Source organism: Pipistrellus kuhlii, unplaced genomic scaffold, assembly GCF_014108245.1.
Source record: "Pipistrellus kuhlii isolate mPipKuh1 unplaced genomic scaffold, mPipKuh1.p scaffold_m20_p_8, whole genome shotgun sequence".
Taxonomy (NCBI): domain Eukaryota; kingdom Metazoa; phylum Chordata; class Mammalia; order Chiroptera; family Vespertilionidae; genus Pipistrellus; species Pipistrellus kuhlii.
The window spans coordinates 69,034,130-69,055,880 of NW_023425584.1; the positions used below are offsets into that span (position 1 = coordinate 69,034,130).

The window sequence follows — 21,751 nt, forward strand, 5'->3', positions numbered from 1 at the left end:
CCCCTGCTCCAGGTGCTGTCGCTCGCTGGACCGCTCCAGCTTGCAAGCTGTGCCTCCCCCCTCACCTTCCCTACCACGCCCTCTTCCTTTCTTCATCCCCTCCCTCACCCTCTGGCTCCCCCGCTCCACAGGCGGCATGCCAAGCAGGCTGTTTGTCTGACATCATCTCCCACTCCCCGGCCTGCTAAGAGTTACTCACTCAGGCAATCCCTGCTCCGCCGCCGCCGGAGGAAACTGTCCAATTGCCAAGCAACCCGCCGCTGGCCAATCGGAGAGCTCGGAGGTGATGTCATGGCGAGAGGCGAGCCGCGGTGCTGATGTGGAGAGAAGCCCTGGGTACCACTAATTGAGGGAGTGAGGAAGGGAGCAGCTCGCCTCTAACCGGACTGCAGGTAAGTAGAAACGGAATGCAAATTATGCGACGCTCTTCCGATAAAAAAGGAAAAGAGGAAACCGGCAGCTTCACAGAGGAGAAGCGGCAAGGGGTCTGGCGCCCATTGTGTGGCCTTTGGCCATCGGTTAAACTTTGTCAAATCCCGGAGGAAACTGGGTGAGGAGGAAAGACTGGTCTCCGCAGAGGGGAGCGGGTGGGCTGCCGGGGTCCCTCCCGTTCCAGAGCTCAGGGGAGAGAGGGTGGGCGGGAGTGGCCTGGGCCAGATGTCCACGGTGAGGTTTTTTTCCTGCCTAAAAATGTTTTGGGGCTGGGGAGCAAAGGGTCTTGCTCGCAGCCTGGCTTCCCTGGAGCTGGCTCTGACCCCAGATCCTTTCAAGCTAGAGGCTGCTCTGTGTTCTACATTTATTTCCTCAGCCCCAGCGTTCCTCCTCTCCCTTTCCCTTTGTATCATCCGTTCTTCACCCTCTGTAGGCACCAAGTTACTTTTTTATCTTGGTTCTAAGGATGCAGTGAGATCACCACCTCTTCCCTGCCCTGCCCCGCCCTGAGATCCACCTGATCCTACCTGGGGAGGGTGGTGGCTGTCAAGCTGCAACGTGTGAGACCACAACTGCCACGCCCTGGTCCACGCCTGGGGCCCAGCCAGGCCACGCCTCCTTCAGCCCACCACCCCTGCCTGTGGCTTGGGTACGGTCCTCCCCTCAGGCAGGACCCGGGAGCTGGTGTCCAGCGGCCAGCCTTCTCCACGCGGCGGTGCTGTTTTTGTTTTATTCCTCCCGGGAAGACAGTCCGGTGTGGAGGAGTCCCATTGTCCTGAAAAAGGCCAGGTCTCCACACCCCCTGGTGGGGGCTCGGGCAGCCTGTGTCTGCAAGACCAAGGGAACAGCAGGAGGCTGGCCGGGGGTGGCTGTGGGCGTCTTGCACCAGGGTGGGAGGTTGAGAGGGAAGGTGGGAGAACCTGTGTCTTCTGAGGCTGAGGACCCTAGAGGGGAGGAAACCCCTCCCACCGGCAGGGAGTCAGGGTGTGAGATCATCTGTCAGACGGGGAAGTGATCACAGTGCTGGAGCAGTGAGGAGGGAGAGGCGAGAGGTCTGATGGGGGCAGCTGAATCTCTCAGAGAGCCTGCCCTGGCCTCTGGGCCAGCCCACTCCCCTCTCCTCGGCTGCCCGCAAGCCCTCACCTTACTTTCTGGAACTGCCCCTTCACCTCTCCTGGAAGCCCACTCATCCTCGCCAGCGCCTGTGCACCTGTCCGTGGGTCCCAGCCTTTCTGGGACCTGTTGGCAGTGGATAAGAATCTTTCATCACTAGATGGACCCACCAAGAGCATGGTAGGGAGTGAGTTCCCCAACACAGAAAGCACTCAAGCAGAAATGGGATTTCCACCCAGCAGGGTGGCTATAGAGATTTCTGCGTTGTGTTGGAGACTGGTCTAGATTAATGTTTTTCACACTGTAGACTAAGACCCATTAATAGATTGTTAAATCGATTTGTGGATTATAACTGATTTTGGGGGGGATAAAATTATGTAAAAATAAATCAGAACACGTTCTCTATAGTACAGTAAATAATGTTTCCTGTACCATTTGCTAATAATATATTTTCAGTTATATATATATATATAATTTTTAAATATAAATATAAATTATATACTTATGCTTGTATTTCAGTTATGTATACATCTGTGTGCATGTCTGTCTAAACATTTGTGTATGTACCAGTGACTATATATATATACATGTATACATATGGGCCTTCCTTCCCTTATCTGATGGTACCACCTTCGCTCCTGCCTGGAGCCACCTTTCTGCCTTCCCATGCCACCCAGAGGCCCAGAGCGGCTGGAGTGGTGTGGAATGCTTGCTTAGCGCCTGCATATACAAATTAACCCGCCATCTTTGTTGGGTTAATTTTCATACTCACTCCTGATTGGCTGGAGGGCGTCACAAAGGTACGGTCAATTAGCATGTTTCTCTTTTATTAGGTAGATACATACTGGATCATGATATAAATGCAATTCTTTATTATGGATTCCAGTAAGAAAGAGGTTTGAGAAACATCGGGCTGAGAGACCTCTAATTTCTCTTTCTAACTATACGATTATAAACCTATTGATAACTCTTACTAGACCATAAACTTCTTTTTTAATTTTTAAGCATGGTAAAATACACATAATATGAAATTTACCATTTTAATCATTTGTAAGTGTGCAGTTCAGTAGCATTAAGTATCTTCACATTGTTGTGCAGCCATCATCACAGAATTTTTTCATCTCTTCAAACTAAAACTATGTCCCCATTAAACAATAACTGCCTATTCCCATCCATGGCAACCGTCATTCAATATTATATCATGTAAGTGGGATCACAGAATACTTATCTTTATGTGACTGGCTTATTTTGCTTAGCATAATGTCCTCAAGGTCCATGCATGTTGCAGACTGAATTTCTTGCAAGGAGAACTGTCTTATTCATGTGCCCTTATCACCAGATAACTGGTAATAAGTGCCCAAAGGTCCAACTAAATCCAAATATTTTTTAATTTAAGAAAAAATTCCATCTCTTTAGGGAGATACTTTTTTTCTAAGGACCCATCGAAGAGAGAAATCTTTTGTCCTGAGCAAACTGTGGAGACATACTATTGGGGTTGGAGTAGTGGAAGTATCTTCCTTTTTTTCTTAATATCTAGATTTCATTTGGCTTCATAAAAGAAATCCAAGAGCTGAGCTAGTGTTGCTCAGTGGTTGAGCGTCAACCTATGAACCAGGGGGTCATGGACTGATTCCTGGTCAGGGCACATGCCCAGATTTTGAGCTCAGTCCCAAGTAGGGAGTGTACAAGAGGCAGCCATTGATGATTCTCTCTCGTTGTTGATGTTTCTATCTCTCTCTCTCCCTCTCCCTTTCTCTCTGAAATCAATAAATATGTATTAACTTTAAAGAAAAGAAATCTAAGAGTCAAGTGGGGTTGGTTGCCTTCTTTCATTCAACCAGGCCATTTGAACCACATTCACCATATGGGACAGAGATGGGGTGACTGATAAGATTTAAAATAGAGCAATAGCCCAAACCGATTTGGCTCAGTGGATAGGAGTGTTGCCTGCAGACTGAAGAGTCACAGGTTCGATTCCAGTCAAGGGCAGGTACCTTGGTTGTGGGCACATCCTCAGTAGGGAGTGTGCAGGAAGCAGCTGATTGATGTTTCTAACTGTCTATCCTTCTTCCTTCCTCTCTGTAAAAAATCAATAAAATATATATTTTAAAAATAAATAAATAAAATAGAGCTACAAAGATTGATGAACTGAGATCAAGAGAGAAAAGCAGTGGAACAGAACAAGGGACACAGGGCAAAGAAGGAAAGAGGGAGGGAGAAAGGAAAGGAGGGAGGGAGGGAAGGAGGAAAAGGGGAAGGGAGGGAGAGAGAGAGGATAGTAACAATATAGAAAGAAGAGTAAAATTCCGATCTTTTATGTTCTTGATTTTAAATAATTAGATATTTTAAAAAATAAAGTTCATAACCAAAGAAAGGTTTACATTTCTTTCTGAACCCCTAAGATGTTTTCCCTAGATATTTTATATTATATTCAACTTACCTGGAGATTCCCATTTGGAAGCATAGGATTCCCAGACATTTTGAAGTCATGGATGGTTAGAAATTAGACTTTTTTTTTTTTTTTTTTTGTAGGGGGATGGGAATTATAAAATATGCAAAATGTAATTTTTATTTTATAATTTTTATAAGAACCAAACTCTCTTCTCTTTTCTTCTCTTCTCTCCTCTCTCCTCTCTCTCTCTCTCTCTCTCAGCTTGGGAAATAAACATTCATCATGTACAATTCAGTGTGCTCATAAAGTGAGAATTTGCTATATTTAGAGATGTGAAAGTCGGGAAAAGGTTACTTTTTCTGCTTTTCTTTGGGGAAGAATAAAGACCAAAAATTTTTCTTCTGCTGTTTAAAAAAGAATTTGGGGATTTGGGGTTGCTTATTTATTTATTTTTATTATTATTATTGTTAATTGCATTTTTAATCTCTCTAGAAAGACAGATGTGGGTATATTAACCCCACCCCATTTACCCCTCTCCATCTCCCCCACCAAAGCTCACTGGCCTTTTTCATCAATTAAAACTGGCAACCAGACCTAGCCAGTGTGGCTCAGTGGAAACAGCATCAGCCTACGGACTGAAGGATCCCAGATTTGATTCCGGCCAAGGGCACATGCCTGGGTTGTGGGGCATGCAAGAGGCAGCCAATCAATGATTCTCTCTCATCATTGGTGTTTCTGTCTCTCTCTCCTTCTCCCTTCCTTTCTGAAATCAATAAAAATAAAAAACCAGACAGCCATGTATCCACCCCCTAAGGGTCCTGCTGTCAGAGGTGGGTGGGGGTAAGCAGGAGGACAGAACAGATCAGAAGGGGCAGAGTCTGGACTGGTTGGCCTAACATGTAACAGGGCCCAGGCAACCCAGGAGCTCAGAGAACAAACCAGGGAATGTGGATCAGAAAGAAGATCTGAGCTCAGACACTAGAGTAAAAGGCCCAGTGGGGGAGTAGAGTGGGGTAGGAGGGGGGACAGAGTGCAGGATTCCAGGAGGTCATTTGGGTGTCAGTGCCCAGAAACCCATGCCAGGTAGGAAGCAAGGTTCGAATTGAGTACAGTAGTGCCTCCCCACCCCCCACCTTATCTGCTGTTTCGCTTTCCACAGTTTTAGTTAAGCTTGGTCAACAGTCATTTGAAATATATTAAGTGGAAAATTCCAGAAATAAGCAATTTATACGTTTTACCTTGCATGCCATTCTGAGTAGCACGATGAAATCTTACTCTGTCCCCCTCCGTCCTGCCTGGGCTGTGGATCATCCCTTTGTCCAGGGTTTCCACGCTGTTTGCGCCCCACCCATTGGTCACTTACTAGCTGTCTCAGTCATCAGATCGACTGTCATGGTATCGCGGTGCTTACGTCCTGCCTCTCAACTGTGGGGGACCTAGGTGTCCTTTACTTTACTTAGTAATGGCCCCAAAGTGCAAGGGTAGTGGTGCTGGCAGTGAAGATATGTCAAAAGAAGCAATAAAGTCCCCCACAGTTGAGAGCACTTCCGTGAAGTGAAAGGTATGCATGTACAGGGGAAAAACAGAGTGTATATAGTGTTAGTGCTATCCACAGTTTCAAGCAATAACTGGGGTGTTGGAGCTTCTCCAGGCAGTTAAGGGAGGACCAGCGTATGTAGAAACAGGTGAGAGGCTCTGTCTACTGACGGTGCAAACACAATTTGACTATTGATGCTGGGACAGGTCTACCTCTCTTCTGCTCCTACCATCAAACCAGATATGTAAGGACTCAGCAAGCATTCCATGAGTCCTTCCTAGAAAAAAAATTACTGCAGAAGTAGTCTTTCTAATTTTTAGCAAAAAAATTTATCAAATTACAGAATTCTAGTATAAAAAGAATATTGATAATGGTCATGAAAAAAGAAAATATTAGAATTAAAGTCATTGTCTAATTGTAATCAATCTATATATATAAAAGCCTAATATGCTACATGTCGACCAGTTGCTATGACATGCACCGACCACCAGGGGGGGCAGATGCTTCCACTGGTAGGTTAGCTTGCTGCTAGGGTGATATAGACTGGGTGATAGAGCCCTCCTTTAGTCCCTCCCCAGCTGGCAGGCCCAGGACTGGGTGAGATGGCCTCAATCACCCTTATCACTGGCCAGGCCAAAAGACCCTATTGGTGCACAAATTCATTCACCAGGCTTATAGTATGTTTATAAAGCTGAATGCAATTTTCAAATATCTTGAGGCTGGGATATATTTCTGTTCAATTCATCATTGTATTCCTTCCTAGTACCTCACATAGTGCTTATAGTTGGTTCTCAATAAATCAATAGCGGTAATTCATAACTGAAAATCCAAGCCACTCAGACAAAACCATCTCATACCAAGAAAACCATGAGGTACTGACTGTTTTATTCTCAAAATAGTGACACGTAGGCATAAATGATATTAACTTCAAGATTAAATATAAAACTTACAAAGCATTGGAGAAGAATGAAAGAACAAAGAAAGCGGGAGTATTACTGCAAAAGATAAGAGTCTCCTTTTAGTGTAGCTAAATGCAGGCCTGAACACGGGCTCTGTCACTGCTGCTTAATCTTGGGGAAGGCACCTGTTCTATTGAACCCTCTGTCTCTTCATCTGAAAAAGGTTGGGGAATGAAAATGCTGGAAATCTCCATGGCTCCTCCCATCTGAGGACAAAGAGCTTGACTTCTGAAAATGTCCGCAAGTTCTACTGCCTGGGCCCTGCTGATAGGAAAATGATTTAATTCACTTGGCAGGTCGTGTGTGCACATTTTAACAGGGGCTTCCTGAGGCAAAGCTTAAGACAAAGGAAAGCTAAACTGGTGAGAGTTGTAAGCACCTAGGTCCCCCACAGTTGAGAGGCAGATTTGGAGCAAATGCGCCTCTGTCTTCTGCTCCTACCAAATGCTCCTATGTCTTCAGCCACATTCTCTAGGCAATCATCAGTCTTGCTTCCATTTATGGTTGGCCTTGGATTTGAGGAAGTACCATGGGACTCTACCAGAAACCACATGGCCTTTGGTATAAGAAGGCTTGGGTTCAAATTTCATCTTCATTGTTTTTTCTTCTATGACTTCTGGGCAAATCAAGTCACCTACCTGAACTGGCTATCTATAGAGTGGGTATAATAGTACCTATTTCATAGGATTTGGGGAGAATGAGATGATAAAAGATCCATGCCCAGATTACAGATAATAGGCACAAGAAAGAAAAAGAAAAAAAAGAAAAAAAAAAAAAAACTACAAGGAAATGCCAATAGCAAAAAGTAGCAAGATGACAGGGATTTTTCTCTCTCTGTCACATAGCGGTTCTGAAATATGATGTCAGTATGTTTGTAATTAAAACATTAATGTAAATGTATATATGTATACATATGTGCCTATGGAAGTGCCTGGTAAACTGTGAAATGCTACAGAATACTTCTAATGTTGTGACTACAGTAAGATTACACAGGCTTGTTCCATATGCTGATTCATCCAAGTGCTTTGACCTCACAAAGCCTTGCTCTCCGTCCAATGACACTGAAGGGAGGTCTGTGCCCCTGAACTTTGCTTCCACTACATTGTCCTCTGTACACATTGGCTCAAAATAGAAATCGCCCAGCAAGTGCCAAAACTTGGGTTGCTTGGGGCTGTCGGAGATCCAGGCTTCATTTGCCTTCCCTGGCTTGCCTCCCAGTGTCCAAACACAAACCCCAGAGCTATGTGTTTGCCAACAGGTGACACCTCCTTGTTTCCTAGAAGCACAACGGAAGCCGCATTTGAGTCTGTTGGCTACTGGCTGGAAGTTGATCTTGGCTCCTACTCTCTCTTCCTCTTGAAACCAACCGGAAGTGGGGGTGATTAGACAAAGGCCAGACCCCCAAAGCCAGTCAATCGCACGCGATTCTGCTTTGCCTGGTTTCCCTCCGCGTGTCTCGCTAGCCCACCTTGGCCTGTGTGCTGACTCCTTCTCCTGTCCCTGCACAGCATGTCCCGTGTGACTGCCGGAGCATGCGCGAGGCCCGCAGAGCACCTGTGAAAGTCCCAGAGGCTCCAAATTCCCACCCAGGGGACCTGTTTCACTTTTTATCATCAAAAAACAAGCAAACAAACACCCTGTGGTTATTTTAATTTTGTGCCAGCTGAGGTAATTTTGAAAAGAATGAAAACCACATTCATGAAAAAAATTATTATTTTTTAACCAAAATAAAATATGCCTGCCCATCCGAGTCTCTGATCAGCATGCAATAACCAGGGTTACTGTACAGAGATGATTTGACTCCATGACATTTGGGTAGCTGATTTCAGGTAAATACAGAACTGCAGCAGGACTTTCAAAAAGACTGATAAGAGCCACCTTCCTGTACTGCTTGTGGCCAGAGAGCCTGGGTCGGGACTCATTGCTTCCATGCCTTGGCTGTGCAGAGTTCCCATACAGTCTCTGAACACGCTTGCCAGGAGCCATTAGACTCAAACCATTTAGCTTTGCATTCGCTTCTTATCCCTCGAAAATAGCCCTCAGGGGAACTGACACATCCAGTGGGCCCTCTCCAGGCATTTCTAGCCGTGACAAATAACATGCTTGCTCACTCTGGCCGTGTGGGCAGTCAGAGGCACCTCAGGAGGCCAGGTGTGCACCCAATCAATGGCCATCTGGCATCTGAGAATTGGTTGCTCTTCTCTGTCAGTGCCTGGTCATGGACTGCATTACAGAAAGCCGGGGAGCGTGGGTCACTCTTCCTGGTCATGTGACTAAGCCCGCCTGCTCTGGCGTCCCTGATGCATGCCCATCTTGGTATTGCTGCTCTGGTGGCTCCCATGTGGGCTGTTCATGCACATCCTAGTCTGGGCGGGGGAGAGGGGGGCAGAGTGGGGGAAGAGAAGGGCTCAGTGTGAGGGGTAGGGTACTGGCACCGGAATCCAGAGGCTTGGACTCCTATTTTATCTCTGTCACCAGATCCAACTAGTGTGATGTCAGCATCTTTGGTACCTGGGAGGAACGTATTGGCACTTCAGAAGAGACTGTTTTTGGTTGTGTGGCATTGTTGCATGCAATGCAGGCTACTTAACCTACCTGGCCCCTGCCCGCTAAATGCCCCAAGGACCACCCCCACCCCACTTCCACTCCCATCTAGTGACCATCAAAGAGGCTCACATGTTTCCTGGGAGTGAAGCTTCCCCTGATTGAAAACCACTGGCGGGTAATGGCTGGGCCTCTCCATCTATGACATTTGGATGTTCTAGGCCCTAGAATCTAGGGGAAACTGGGGGATCCGTGAGCTCCCTCATCAGTCAGCAGCCTGATTCTAGACCTTCAATTTTAGCCACCCTCACCTCCAATCAAAACTTACTATTATTTAAAAAAAAAAAAAAATACTATTCTGCCCTGACTGGATGGCTCAGGTGGTTGGAGCTTCCCGTGCACCAAAAGGTTGTGCTCGAACCCAAAACCTACGTATGTTTTCAGTCAAGGTACATATCTAGGTTTTGGGTTCAATTCCCCATTAAGGCACATACAGAAGCAACTATCTTTCTCTTTCTCTCTCTCTCTCTCTCTCTCTCTCTCTCTCTCTCTCTCTCTCTCTCTCTCTCTCTCTCTCAAAATCAATAAATATATTCTTGGGTGAGGACAAAAAATGAAAACTTACTCCATCTGCATCTTATCTCCTGATGGTCCTATCTCACTGCCTGGTGAGGCTTTCACTAATTAATTATGCTAATGGTTTAGCTCATCAGGAAAACAGTATGTGGCTACTTGCTTTTCCATATACAGATTCTTAAATGCTGGAGCTGTGGGAAATGTATGGATCGGTTTGCAAACAGTGAGGCAGTGCTGGGTGGGTTGCCAACAGTCCAGGGGTTACCTTGTTCCAGGCAGGTCCTCAACACTTTCTGCCCAGGCTCAGCTTCTAGCCTTCCCCTCCACATCTTCCCCCAAGATCATGCTGCCAGATGACCCTTTTTTTATTTTATAGAGAGGAGAAGGGAGGCAGAGAGAAAGAGAGAGACAAAGAGGGGGGGATTTGAGAGTAAGACATTGACCAACAGCCTCTTGCATGCCCCCTACCGGGGATTGAGCCTTCAACCCGGACATGTACCCTGACTGGGACTCAAACCACCAAACTTCTGGTGCATGATCCCAACCAACGGAGCCACACCAACCAGAGCTACAATAGATGAACCTTTTTGCACTAGTAGCATAACCTAAAGGTAGAGCCAGGCTTTCGAATAAAAATCCCAGTTCCGCCCCTCACTCCCTGTAGGACGTGATGCAATTAACTGGACTCTGCTGGGCTTCCATCTCCTCGTTATAAAAAAAACCTCAGAGAATAAACTGAGATAACGTCTGTGATTTTCCCGGTACAAATCAGATGCTCAAGAAATGGTAGCCATTATTATCACTACTATCCTCTCCCCTTATTCAAAAGATGTCAGTGGCTTCCGACTGAACTGAAGATAAAGCACAAACTCTTTCCTCGGTCTGGAGGTCTCTGGTTGTCTCCTTCCTATTCCAGCAATCGGTCCCAAGGCTCCCTGCATGCAGCTCAAAGGGACCCCTCTGACTTCCAAGAAACTCCATTGCACAGCCATCACACAGTCAAGTTCCAAAGCCATTCCAAGATTAGAGGCATTGCAGAAACTAAATTGCATAATACGCCTATCACATTCTCACCTTTAGCATCTGAAGCTTGAGTCTCTCTCATCACCTGCAATGCTGGATCATAACTGACAGCACAGGGACTGGGCTGCCCAGGCTGGCGCTGCCCTCCTGTCTGCATCCCTCAGAAGTATGGGAGCGAGCACTGGGAGTTCTATTTGTGGTTCTGCAGTTACCACCTGAGTTTTTGTGACACATCAACCTTTGATCTTTGATCAAAGGGGCCCCTTTGATCTTTGCTACCACTGGATGCCTTCAGTTTGCTGGTCTTTCTTAGGGGCTACCCAAGGCCTGGGATTGGCCTCTGCCTTAACAGAAAACATGCAAGGGCTAGAGTTTTTCCTCAGCTGATGCTCTGATGTATGATGTCCTCCTAGAGTCTCCCACTGATGGGCCTGACTTCATGGCCTCATGCCTGCACTGGTCTCCATGATCTCAATCTCTGTCCTGCCTCCTGGAATTCCTGGCATCCTGTTCTCTCTGACCTTTGGGCAATAACACCGTACTGCCCCTTCTCTGACAGTCCCAGGACAGAACTGCTGATCCCACTGCAGGCATGATAACATGACCCAAACCACCAAGCCACTTAACAGATCCCACAGCACTGTGAGAAGCTTGTAGGGCCCCGGCCTCTAGGACTAAGGCTGGTGTGGGCCTTAGGGTTGATTGGACCTGCCCAAAACAATGGCCTGGGCAGTTGGTGTCTAAGATGGGAGGCCTAAGAACTGTTCTTCAGGGCCTTTGGGCCCTAGGTTAACATCACTAGATCTTCCCAGTGATGTGCCTTCCATCTGGGCCCAACCCATGTGACGATCTGGAGCTCTCACAGCCAGGCTGAGTGCTATGGAGGCTGTGTGACAGTCCCTCCCAACACTGACCCCACATTAGGGGTAAAGCCAGGCTTCCTGCTGTGGCTGCCACCAGCCAATGGCTTAGGCCTCTTTGCATTGCTGGGCCCTTCAGAAGAGTCATGCCCTCCTCACTGACCCCTTACTATTATCTCCTTTCTCAGACTATCTCATGGGCAGCAACATCTTTTGGGTCTTGAGTGCAATAGAAATGATGTAACTATTGCTACAAAGATTTAAAAAGATCCCTGGGTACCCATAAGCACATGTACACAGATTACCTTGAGGAAAACATCAGACTGTGTAAAAACACTGGTAGTGAGATAAGGTAAAGGAATGATGGGTTTTGAACCCCGGCTCTGTCACTTACTGGGTGCATTAGTTTCCTATGGCTACTGGGACAAATGACCACAAACTCAGTGGCTACAAACAACGGAAATGCATTCTCTCACAGGTCTGGTGCCCAGAAGTCCGAAATCAAGTTGTCCGCAGGGACATACTCCCTCCAAAGACTCCCGTGGCTTCTGTGGCTTTGGGCCCTTCCCTGGCTTATGGCAGCATCACTCCAACTGCTGCCTCCATCTTTCCATGCTCTTCTTCTTGGTGTGTCTCTCCTTTGTATGTCTCTTTAAGGACTCATCATCAGACTTTGGTGTCACCCAGTTAATATAGAATGACCTCGTCTTGAGATCTTTCACTTACTTAAATCTGTAAAGATCCTTTCCAAATAAAGCCACATTTGTAAGGTGCAGGGGTGAGGACTTGGCTCTACCTCATTGGAGGACACCATTCAACTCACGACACTGAGTGATCTTAGAAAGTCACAGCCTCTCTGAGCCTCAATCCCCACATCTGTAAGACAGGGATAGCAATTCCTATGTCACAAGGTTATTATGAAGATTAAAGTAAAAGCATTTATCCACATTCGTAGATACTCTATGAATACATATTTTTAATTATGCATATCTGATAATATCTCTCTCTCTCTCTCTCTCTCTCTCTCTCTCTCTCTCTCGCTCTCGCTCTCGCTCTCACTCTCGCTCTCGCTCTCGCTCTCTCTCTTTCTTCCTCCCTTTGTTTCTCTCTCTCCCTGTCATACTTTATCTATGAGACTGAGTGCTCTCAGCTACAAAGCCCTTGGCCATACACACCTCTGCCCATCTGCATCTAGGGTGATTCCTGTGCCCTTCTCTGATCTTCCTTCTCTGCCCCTCGGACCTGTGTGCTCTGCCTGGTTCTTCCTGTCCTAAAACTCTGAGCACAGTATCTCCCATAGAAGTGTAAGAAGCACTTATTACACATTTTAATTAAATCGTATCTTCAGGCCAGACTGGCCTTTCCCGAGTCCCCAGCACCATGGAAGAATGATCAGTCACTGTCTAATCCTTTCCCTGCCCATGAGGAAGAGTGGACAAATCAGACGACCTGGATCGTAGAACCATCTCTACTTCCCACTGGCTGTGTGACCTTCGCCAAAAGTCTTAACTTCTCTGAGCCCCAGATTCTTCATCTGAAAATGAAGTTGATGATGCCTCTCTGGTCAGCCTAGCCCAACCCCTTGCAAAGATCAAGTGGGACCATGTGGGTGACAGGAACTGTAACCTGCATCATGCTCCATAAATGCAGGGTTTTAATTATCGTCCCCAGCTCACACTGAGGAGCATGGTCCCCGACTCCAGGCACCTACTCCTCTAGGGAAAACTCAGCTCCGTCTCCAGCTTTCTCAGAAGGAAGTCGGAGGCCGCTCCCTCTCTTGGCAAGGGCTCCCGTGCTCTACCAGTTGCCTTCACCATCAGCGGAGTCATGAGCAGAGATGGTGTAGAAAAGAGGCTCATGACTCCGGATGTCGCATCCAGGCTCGAAGGCCCGCTCCCTGCTCAGAGGCTCGCTGGTACTGTCAGGATCAGCTTGACTTGAGGAGAGAGGCCCATTGTGTGGCGCTGGGAGGGGCGTGGCAGGGCCTCTAAAGCATAAGGAGACGCTGCAGGAATAGAGCACTTCAAGGCCAACTGGCCTGGCGTCAAAGCTCCATTCTTTTGCTTTCTAGCCACATGAGCCCTCTGAGCTCCATCCCCTCATCTGCAAATGGGGATGACAGTGTTTGCAGGGCTGGTGGGAGCCAGAGGCATCAATCATTGATTGGCTGCCTCCTCCATGCCCCCCCACACACACACACACACACACTGGGGATAGAGCCCACAACCTGGGCATGTGCCCTGACCAGAAATCAAACCATGATATCATGGTTCATAGGTCAACACGCAACTACTGAATCATGCCGGTCGGGCCGCCCTCCTTTCCACTCTCTCTAAATATCAATGGAAAAAATGTCCTCTAGTGAGGATTTTAAAAAATATAAAAGTAGTACAAAGATGGTAACCAGTGTGCGGACTACTGTAAGAGCACAGAAGATGGGACTGTATACTCCGCACCAGGCCTGGAGAGCCAGATAGAGCTCTCTGTTGTTAGCAGCACACAACAATCTTAAATGGCAACTCAGAATTGGCCAGGAGATGGCATGGGGGTATTCTGCCAACGAACAGCATATAAAGGGTGGAGGTAAGAAAACTTGGTCTCACCGAAACCGGTTTGGCTCAATGGATAGAGCATCGGCCTGCAGACTGAAAGGTCCCGGGTTCGATTCTGGTCAAGGGCATGTACCTTGGTTGCGGGCACATCCCCAGCAAGGGGGTATGCAAGAGGCAGCTGATCGATGATTCTCTCTCATTGATGTTTCCAACTCTCTATCCCTCTCTCTTCCTCTCTGTAAAAAATTAATTATGTGTGTGTGTATATATGTGTGTGTATATATATATATATATATATATATATATATATATATTTTTTTTTTTTTTTTTTTTAACTTGGTCTTAAGTGGGGGCTGATGAGGTGCCTCCTGGGGTTTCCTCCCTGCTTCCTTTGCAAATAACCTGTCAGTGGTAACAATATTCTCTTTTTCTCAGGTTTGTAACAGCACCCTGAGCTGGTGACAGACCTACTCTGTGATTCTCAGTGGACTCAGCTCTCACATCCAGAAAACATGACCCTTGCTGGTAGGTACAAACCTATTTAAGTGATGGGGCACCAGCACAGGTTAATTCTGTGCATGCATATATGTACCTACATACGCACAGGAGAAGAGAAAAGAAGTACACCCAGGATTGCAAGAGGTTCTAACTAGAGGGCAGGTGGGATCACAGCTGAGCTCGTTTTCCTTTTGCTCTTCTATGTGTGTGCTTTAAAAAAGATTTGTCATGCACATGTATTCTTTTTTTTAAATATATTTTTATTGATTTCAGAGAGAAAGGGAGGAGAGATAGAAACATCAATGATGAGAGAGAATCACTGGCCCCTACTGGGGATTGTGCTCTTGACTGGAACCAATCTTGGGACTCTTCAGTCTGCAGGCCGATGTTCTATCCACTGAGCCAAACCATCCAGTCTATGTATATTGTTTTTTAACTCAATTATGTTTTCAATTTGGAAATGGAAATGAGGAGGAGCATGCCTAGGCATCACGCTGGGCATTAGCTGAGAGAAGAGAGAGCCTGAGCTTAAAACAAGATGGTGGGGTGGGGGCCATGCCAGGACCATGCCAGGGATGAGCCATCAGACTGATAGTGAGAGGAGGGGTGAAGAAGTGGATGGGTGGTGGGTGGTGGGTAAGTGCACACTGTTGGCCACCAGAGATGACAATCTGAGCAAGAGCTCAACTGTGGGAGGAGCCTTGTGGCAGAAGCAAAAGCAGTTGCTACAGCCATGATCAGAAATCGCGTATCCTGACCTTCTGGTTCTCAAAACCTCCCAGGCACAGAAAGACTAGACAGCGGTAGGGGTACCACTGAGCTCTCATGGACATCAGCCCCTCTGGCTGTGACTACTGGAAAGGTCAGAGAAGGTGCTCACAGCCTGACCTTGCCACCCAGTGAGGCAAGAGCAGAGGGGTGGGGGTGAGCTTTTTTCCCCCTACTTCTTTAGCTCCAGTGTTTCCAGGAAAACACTGCCTCCAGCATAAGAAATGGAGAATCCTGGCAGCTGTGGGGAACTAGAGAGCCTGGTCCAGGAAGCCTGGCTGGGTGGGGCTGGTGTGTGGGTTCTTTCCCTGAGAGCACCTTCCATTCCACACTAGGAAGAGGGACGAAGTGCCAGGGGAAAGATGGTGCCATCCACGTGCTCTGGAAGGCTCCGCTTCTAGTAGGTGGGCAGAATTGGGTCCAAATCACACGCAGGAGTCCTAACAGGGCACAGAGGGCTCGGTCCCCAGCCAAGGGATGGGTCTGGGTGCCCCTGCAGAGCCCGGTACCCCCGGCTGCTGGGGCATCCGGACTCCCACAGATGCTGGCTCTGAGACTAGAGGAGGGCGGCCGTTTTCACCTGCGGGTGTTTCCACAGCCTACAAGGAGAAGATGAAGGAGCTCCCGCTGGTGTCCCTGTTCTGCTCCTGCTTCCTGGCCGACCCCCTGAACAAGTCATCTTACAAATACGAAGGTACGTGAGGGCCACGGTTAGGAAAGGAATGGGGGGAGGGTTCCTGTGGCTCACAGCCATAAGGACAGCACACCTACCCCAGCTCCCTGCACCTCTCCTCCCCATGTCACCATTGCTTTCCCAGAACCAATAAAATCACCACCGCTGACTCTGAGGGTCTAAGCACCAGGTGAAGGCAGGCGTGGGGGCTGGGCTGGGGGAGTAGGCAGCAGACGGAGGTCTGACTCAGACTGTGCAGAGTGCTCTTGATCTCAGCTTTTGTTCATTCCCTTAACAAATAATGCTGTGATTATGCCCTCGGGGGAACACCTCATCTGGAAGAGGAGGCGAGACAGGTGCACATCCTTAGACTCAGTAGTTACCAAGCCTCCTCCGGGAAGGGTAGAGAATTCCGGGAGAGCCCAGAGGTGGGAAGAGGGCTTGTGCCCAAGGAGGCTCTGTGGTAGCCCCGCTGACCGGCCCCAGAACAGGTGTCCCTGGATGCTGGCAGGGAGCAGTGAATGGCCACATCCTGACTGGGGGTCGTCAGAGCACAAGTCACCTCTTCATTTCCTGGGGGTTAAAAAGAAGGGATGGGTTTGGTCTGAAAAATGAGAGATGGGGGTGTTTGGGTTACCTGAGATTGTTTTTTTCCATTGTTTAGGCTGGTGTGGGAGACAGTGTAGGAGAAAAGATCAAAGCCAGCGGGAAGACAGTGCTGACTGGAGAGAAAGAAGAGAGCAGGGTAGGAGGGAGAGGGGGAGAGGCGAAAACAGGCTGAGCCATCAGACTGGTAGTGGGAGGAGGAGTGAAGAAGTGGGGGGGGGGGGGGGGGGTAAGTGCACACTGTTGGCCTCCAGAGATGACAATCTGAGCAAGAGCTCAACTGTGGGAGGAGCCTTGTGGCAGACGCAAACGCCGTGGCTACAGCCATGATCAGAAATCACATATCTTGGGACCTTAAACTGGGAGCCCGAGCCCTCATTGTGGCTACCCACGCCTTCAGCCCCCATCAGAGCCCATGGGACTTAGGTGCCACGTTGAGGACAGACCCAGAACTTTGGCCATTGGTGTGCCTTGGGCACCCAGGTCTCCCACGGATGTGTGTTTGCTTTACGGGCGCCTGTGCAGGCTTCAGGGGGTGAGCAGCCCCTTTGCTTCTCTCTGCAGCGGACACGGTGGACCTGAACTGGTGTGTAATCTCTGACATGGAAGTCATCGAGCTGAACAAATGCACCTCAGGCCAGTCCTTCGAAGTCATCCTGAAGCCGCCCTCCTTCGATGGGGTGCCCGAGTTCAACGCGTCCCTGCCCCGGCGGAGAGACCCGTCGCTGGAAGAGATCCAGAAGAAACTAGAAGCAGCAGAAGAGCGAAGGAAGGTAAGTGCTGTCCGTTCTTCCCTCCATCTCAGCAGGAGGGGGGAGGAGCTGGAGAAGACAGGTGCTGGCTCTGAGCTTTTAAGTCAGATGATAAAAATGTACCCAGCGTGCTCACCTTCAAGCGTCTCTTTCTCCCTCTGTGCCGCCCTAGTACCAGGAAGCTGAGCTCCTGAAGCACCTCGCGGAGAAGCGGGAACACGAGCGGGAGGTGATCCAAAAAGCCATCGAGGAAAACAATAACTTCATCAAGATGGCTAAAGAAAAGCTGGCCCAGAAGATGGAGTCCAATAAGGAGAACCGAGAGGCCCACCTTGCCGCCATGTTGGAACGGCTGCAAGAGAAGGTAAGTGATCTTGAATCAGAGAGGAGACTCCCGGGTCACGCTCTTCCTTCTATGGCAAGCGTCATAGACCTATTCGTCCTTTCCGGGCGCAGGCAGCCTCGGGCAGGAATGAGGATATTTCCGCTAGGCTGGGTCCTTAACGAGTTCCGAGGGATGGTTTGGGAAGCCATAGGCAGGAAACATAAATGGAGCTTTGGAATTCCTTGGAGGATGTGCTGCACAGCTACACAGTTGAGATTTCTCATTGTCTTAGGGAGATGCAAGCTCTTACCTAGAGAACGCAAGGGAGGAGGAATAAGCAAGCAGCTGTGCACCCTGGCTTCATCCATGAATGGACCGATTCCACTCAATGAAAGATGCTGACTTGAGCTCTTGGCTCTCAGCCAGGGGCGCGATGACCGGAGCTGCCCACTAAGCAGGAAATACGATTCTTTCCAACTCTATTGACAGGGACTGAGGGAGTCATGAGCCTTTCCAATATGCTGGCTTTTGTCAATAAACCAAACGGTGTCACCTAAATATGAGAAACGTGAGACGCTGAGGTTGGTCTCCCGTGTCAGCAGCATAACAGCCCCGTTCTGCTAAGAACATGCTGGCCTCGTTTCCTGAGTCTCAAGGCTGCCCCAGTTTCTCCCGCAGCTCCTGGGAGAGCTCCAGCTCTGTGTTTTATTTCCAGGAGCCGCCTGCTGCGCGGTGACTCCCGGGACCCGATCGGTGGCCTCGTCCCATGGTGAGCAGCGTGGTCCCCACTCCTTCCTGCCTGTCCACCTAGAGTCTCAGGTCCCTCACAACAGAAAGATGTAGTTTCTTCACAGAGGCTCTGAATGGTCCACAGGCCCTGCAGCTGGCCAGCTTGTGGCAGCCCATCTGCTCTCATACTTCTAGGGGCAGTAAGGCCTCCATCAAGTACTAGTTAGGAGGGAAGTGATCTTGTCTAATTTCAAACTTTTTCAGTTGTTGAAGGGTGGTTAGGAGCAAACTCTTCCAAGAAAAAATAATAAAATAAAAATAAAAATCTGGGTCTGGGATAGGATGAGGCATGGCTCTCGGACCAAACCCAGAAGAAATGATTGAAGCTTAGTAGAGCATGATACGGTATTTGAAAGATTGCCCAACACTTCTTATTTCATCATTCCCCTATTCTCACAACCAGTCCATGAGGTAAGCAGGACAGATGTTATCCTTGTTTTACCAATGAGGAAACCGTGTCAGAGAAGGTCAAATGACTTGCCCAGTGACACACAACCACTAAGCTGAGACTGGAACCCAGTTCTTTGGCTTTGTCTCCAAGCGGCTCCTTCAATGCTTATGTCAGGGAAACCAGCGCCCAGTTGTCCTGCTGGCCTTTTGTCAGAGACAGGGGGTCACTGGAGGCCAAGGAAATGGAGTCCAGAAACCTAGGGTTCTTCCCAGGGAGCTCACCTGGACATGGAGGTAGATTTTGAGAGATTGGAAAGATCCAAACTTTGGCGGTCAGGTAAGACTCAAAGAAGCAAGATGTTGGAGCAGACATTCGAGTGGGCCTCACTTCTCTGGGATCTTGACCTCTATTCAACCTTGTCCACTAATGAAGAAAAGAGATGGGTGTGTGGTTTCTGTCCTGGCTCAGGCCAGGGGCACCTTCCACAATGCCTCTGTCAGCATTTGTGTGGGGTCATTGCCCACCTACACCAGACTCACCTGGTGTCAAGTTTAACCTTACAGGTATGTGAATCATAGCTCAAATCTACTCATGATGGCTCTCTAGGGATGGTGCCTGAGGACCTGCAGTTCAACATTCTTTCTAGGTCATGCTGGTACACATAGCAAGGTTGAGAACCACTGCCTTAGAAGCACCACTCCCCATACTTTCCCCAGGATCATGGAAAATTCTAGGGCCTCTGCAGGAACAGATTGGTAGTTAAAGATATATCCTAGGAACCTCAGTGTGCACATTCTAGGGCCTAGAATCTAGGCTGATTCTTGATATCTGGATGTGATTATATCTGGATGGAGGCCAGGGTCTGGCAGTGACAATATTTACTGAGCCCCTCCCATGAGCAAGGTGCCACAGGAGGGACTGGAAAGTACAAAAACCAACAGGGCATGCCCCCTGCCCACAAGGAAGTCCCCCAGTGGAGGACCTGGATCTGCACAATGAATGAGTTGTAAGGGTAAGCCCTAGAGGTAAACACTAAAATTGCAGAATCCTAGCAGTAAAGGAGCTTCCTTTATGGGCCCCTCTCATTTTTTTCTTTTCTTTTTTTTTTCTTTTATTTTAGTATATTTTATTGATTTTTTTACAGAGAGGAAGAGAGAGGGATAGAGAGTTAGAAACATCGATGAGAGAGAAACATTGATCAGCTGCCTCTTGCACACCCCCTACTGGGGATGTGCCCGCAACCAAGGTACATGCCCTTGACCGGAATGGAACCTGGGACCTTTCAGTCCGCAGGCCAACGCTCTATCCACTGAGCCAAACCGGTTTCGGCATGTGTGCCCCTCTCTGAGGCCTGACCAGTGAAGCGAGCTGGTCATGGTCACATAGCGCACAGGCCTCTGAAGTCAGAGCCCATCTTGTGGCTTCGTCCTGCTGTGGAACAAAAGAGGGCTCTCGTAATACACCTGTAAGAAAGCTCAGCTTCTGGAGTTGGGCAGCACTTCCAAGAGCTCTTCAGTCCATTGATACTTGAAGAGCCCTCATCTTTCACCCAGGGGGTTAGGCAGCTCCCAGAAGGAGACAGACAAGAAGTAAAAAAGTGGCAGTCCAGGTGCGGGTAGGGGACTCCTGCAATGAGGCCCGTCTGCTCGGCCCATTCCTTTAGCAGCTACACTGAGCGGCTGCTTCTATTAACTGCAAACCCCAGGATGGCCTGGTGAGGGAGGAAGAGGCTGGTGGGCACTGGGGTCAACGTGAGGTGGGACCCCAGGGAGGTTGACCCCAGTCAGTGAACTACCTGAGGCCACACCAGCAGACTCCCTCACCTGCCTCCTGCCGGTCTCACCTGCCGCCTTCCGTCCCTCCTCAGGACTCCTTGAGACCCTGCTCTTCACTCCCCGCGGTGGCCATTCTTTGGGTTCTCTGGTCGGTCCCTTGCTCCCCTTGGGGGTAACCTGCCCTTTCCCTTCCCTTCCCTCCCAGGACAAGCACGCGGAAGAGGTGCGGAAAAACAAGGAGCTGAAGGAAGAGGCCTCCAGGTAAAGCCCAGAGGCCAAAGAAGTTTCCAGAACAGCCGGACAGCTGCAGCAGCTCCGCGTTCAGAGGCAGCCTCGCCCGCCGCCGGCTGCTCTCGCCGCACGGGGGTTGGGGGGGTGGGGGGGGCGGCCAGGGGTGTTCCCTCTGCTTTCCGTGTTTGTACGTGTGAAGAATTGACCCGTGAAGCCATCCTATTTGTTTCTGGGGAACAACGATGGGGCGGGAGAGGGGAGAGGAAGGAGGTGGGAAAGGGAGAGGAGGATTCATGGACATTGCAACGCGGCCCGCCGCAGACTCAGGTCAAGTCCTCGGCTTTCCTCCACCGTGAGCGTCCAGGCACCACGCTGAGAAATTGAAAACAGAGAAGTCTGAGGGAAGGGCAGAGTCCTGAGTGGGGCCGCGGCTGCAGGGGGTGCCCAGCGAGGGGGTGGGGGCCCCGGAGGTGTTGCTTCAGCCCTGCAACAGGTGGGATGAGGTCTGAGTGTGTGTATGTTAACCATCATCTTTTGATCATCATGACCAATGAAACATTTATTCCAAGTCTCCCGTTCTTTATTTCCTGAGTCGGTCCTTTGAGTGATTGATAGAATGTTCTTGAATTTGATTCCCACCCTCCAGGTGGCAGATGCCCCTTTGGTCCCTCAGTTTGACCATCAGAGCATCTGAGATGCTGAGGTGGGTGGAAACGTGCCAGCCTTTGGCATAACTGGAAAGTGTGTTGCTTCTCTTCCCCCTTACCCTCTCCCCCTTCCTCCTCCTCCTCCTCCTCCTCCTCCTCCTCCTCCTCCTCCTCCTCCTCTTTGCAGGCGGGTCCCTTGTTGGATTTGGTGCACGGATTGATGAGAAAAGAAATCCAGTCTTCCTTTCTATGGACTGACATTCTAATATGGTCCCCGAGGTGCACACTAAGCCCTCCTCACTTTGGGG

The 21,751-nt window shown here is 48.9% G+C and overlaps 1 protein-coding gene across 5 annotated transcripts; it reads left to right on the forward strand.

Annotated features, from left to right (window-relative positions):
• Positions 1-227: 227 nt before the first annotated feature.
• STMN4 (stathmin 4) lies at positions 228-21,358 on the forward strand. Of its 5 annotated transcripts, XM_036423799.2 has the most exons (8): positions 228-392; positions 14,424-14,513; positions 15,853-15,948; positions 16,592-16,672; positions 17,098-17,306; positions 17,458-17,649; positions 18,326-18,379; positions 20,771-21,358. In XM_036423799.2, exons 2-7 carry the CDS (start codon positions 14,501-14,503, stop codon positions 18,344-18,346), a joined length of 612 nt encoding a protein of 203 aa, XP_036279692.1. In that variant the 5' UTR covers positions 228-392; positions 14,424-14,500; the 3' UTR covers positions 18,347-18,379; positions 20,771-21,358. The 5 variants fall into 5 exon arrangements, with proteins under 5 accessions (XP_036279692.1, XP_036279689.1, XP_045432586.1 ...); XM_036423796.2 differs by lacking the exon at positions 18,326-18,379 and having other exon boundaries at positions 260-392; positions 14,435-14,513; XM_045576630.1 differs by lacking the exon at positions 16,592-16,672 and having other exon boundaries at positions 261-392.
• Positions 21,359-21,751: the final 393 nt, after the last annotated feature.

Coding starts and splice junctions, on each gene's coding strand:
- STMN4 (XM_036423796.2), top strand. Junction 16,673..17,097: donor GAGAGAAAGAAGAGAGCAGG/GTAGGAGGGAGA, acceptor TTCTCTCTGCAG/CGGACACGGTGGACCTGAAC. Junction 17,307..17,457: donor CAGCAGAAGAGCGAAGGAAG/GTAAGTGCTGTC, acceptor GTGCCGCCCTAG/TACCAGGAAGCTGAGCTCCT.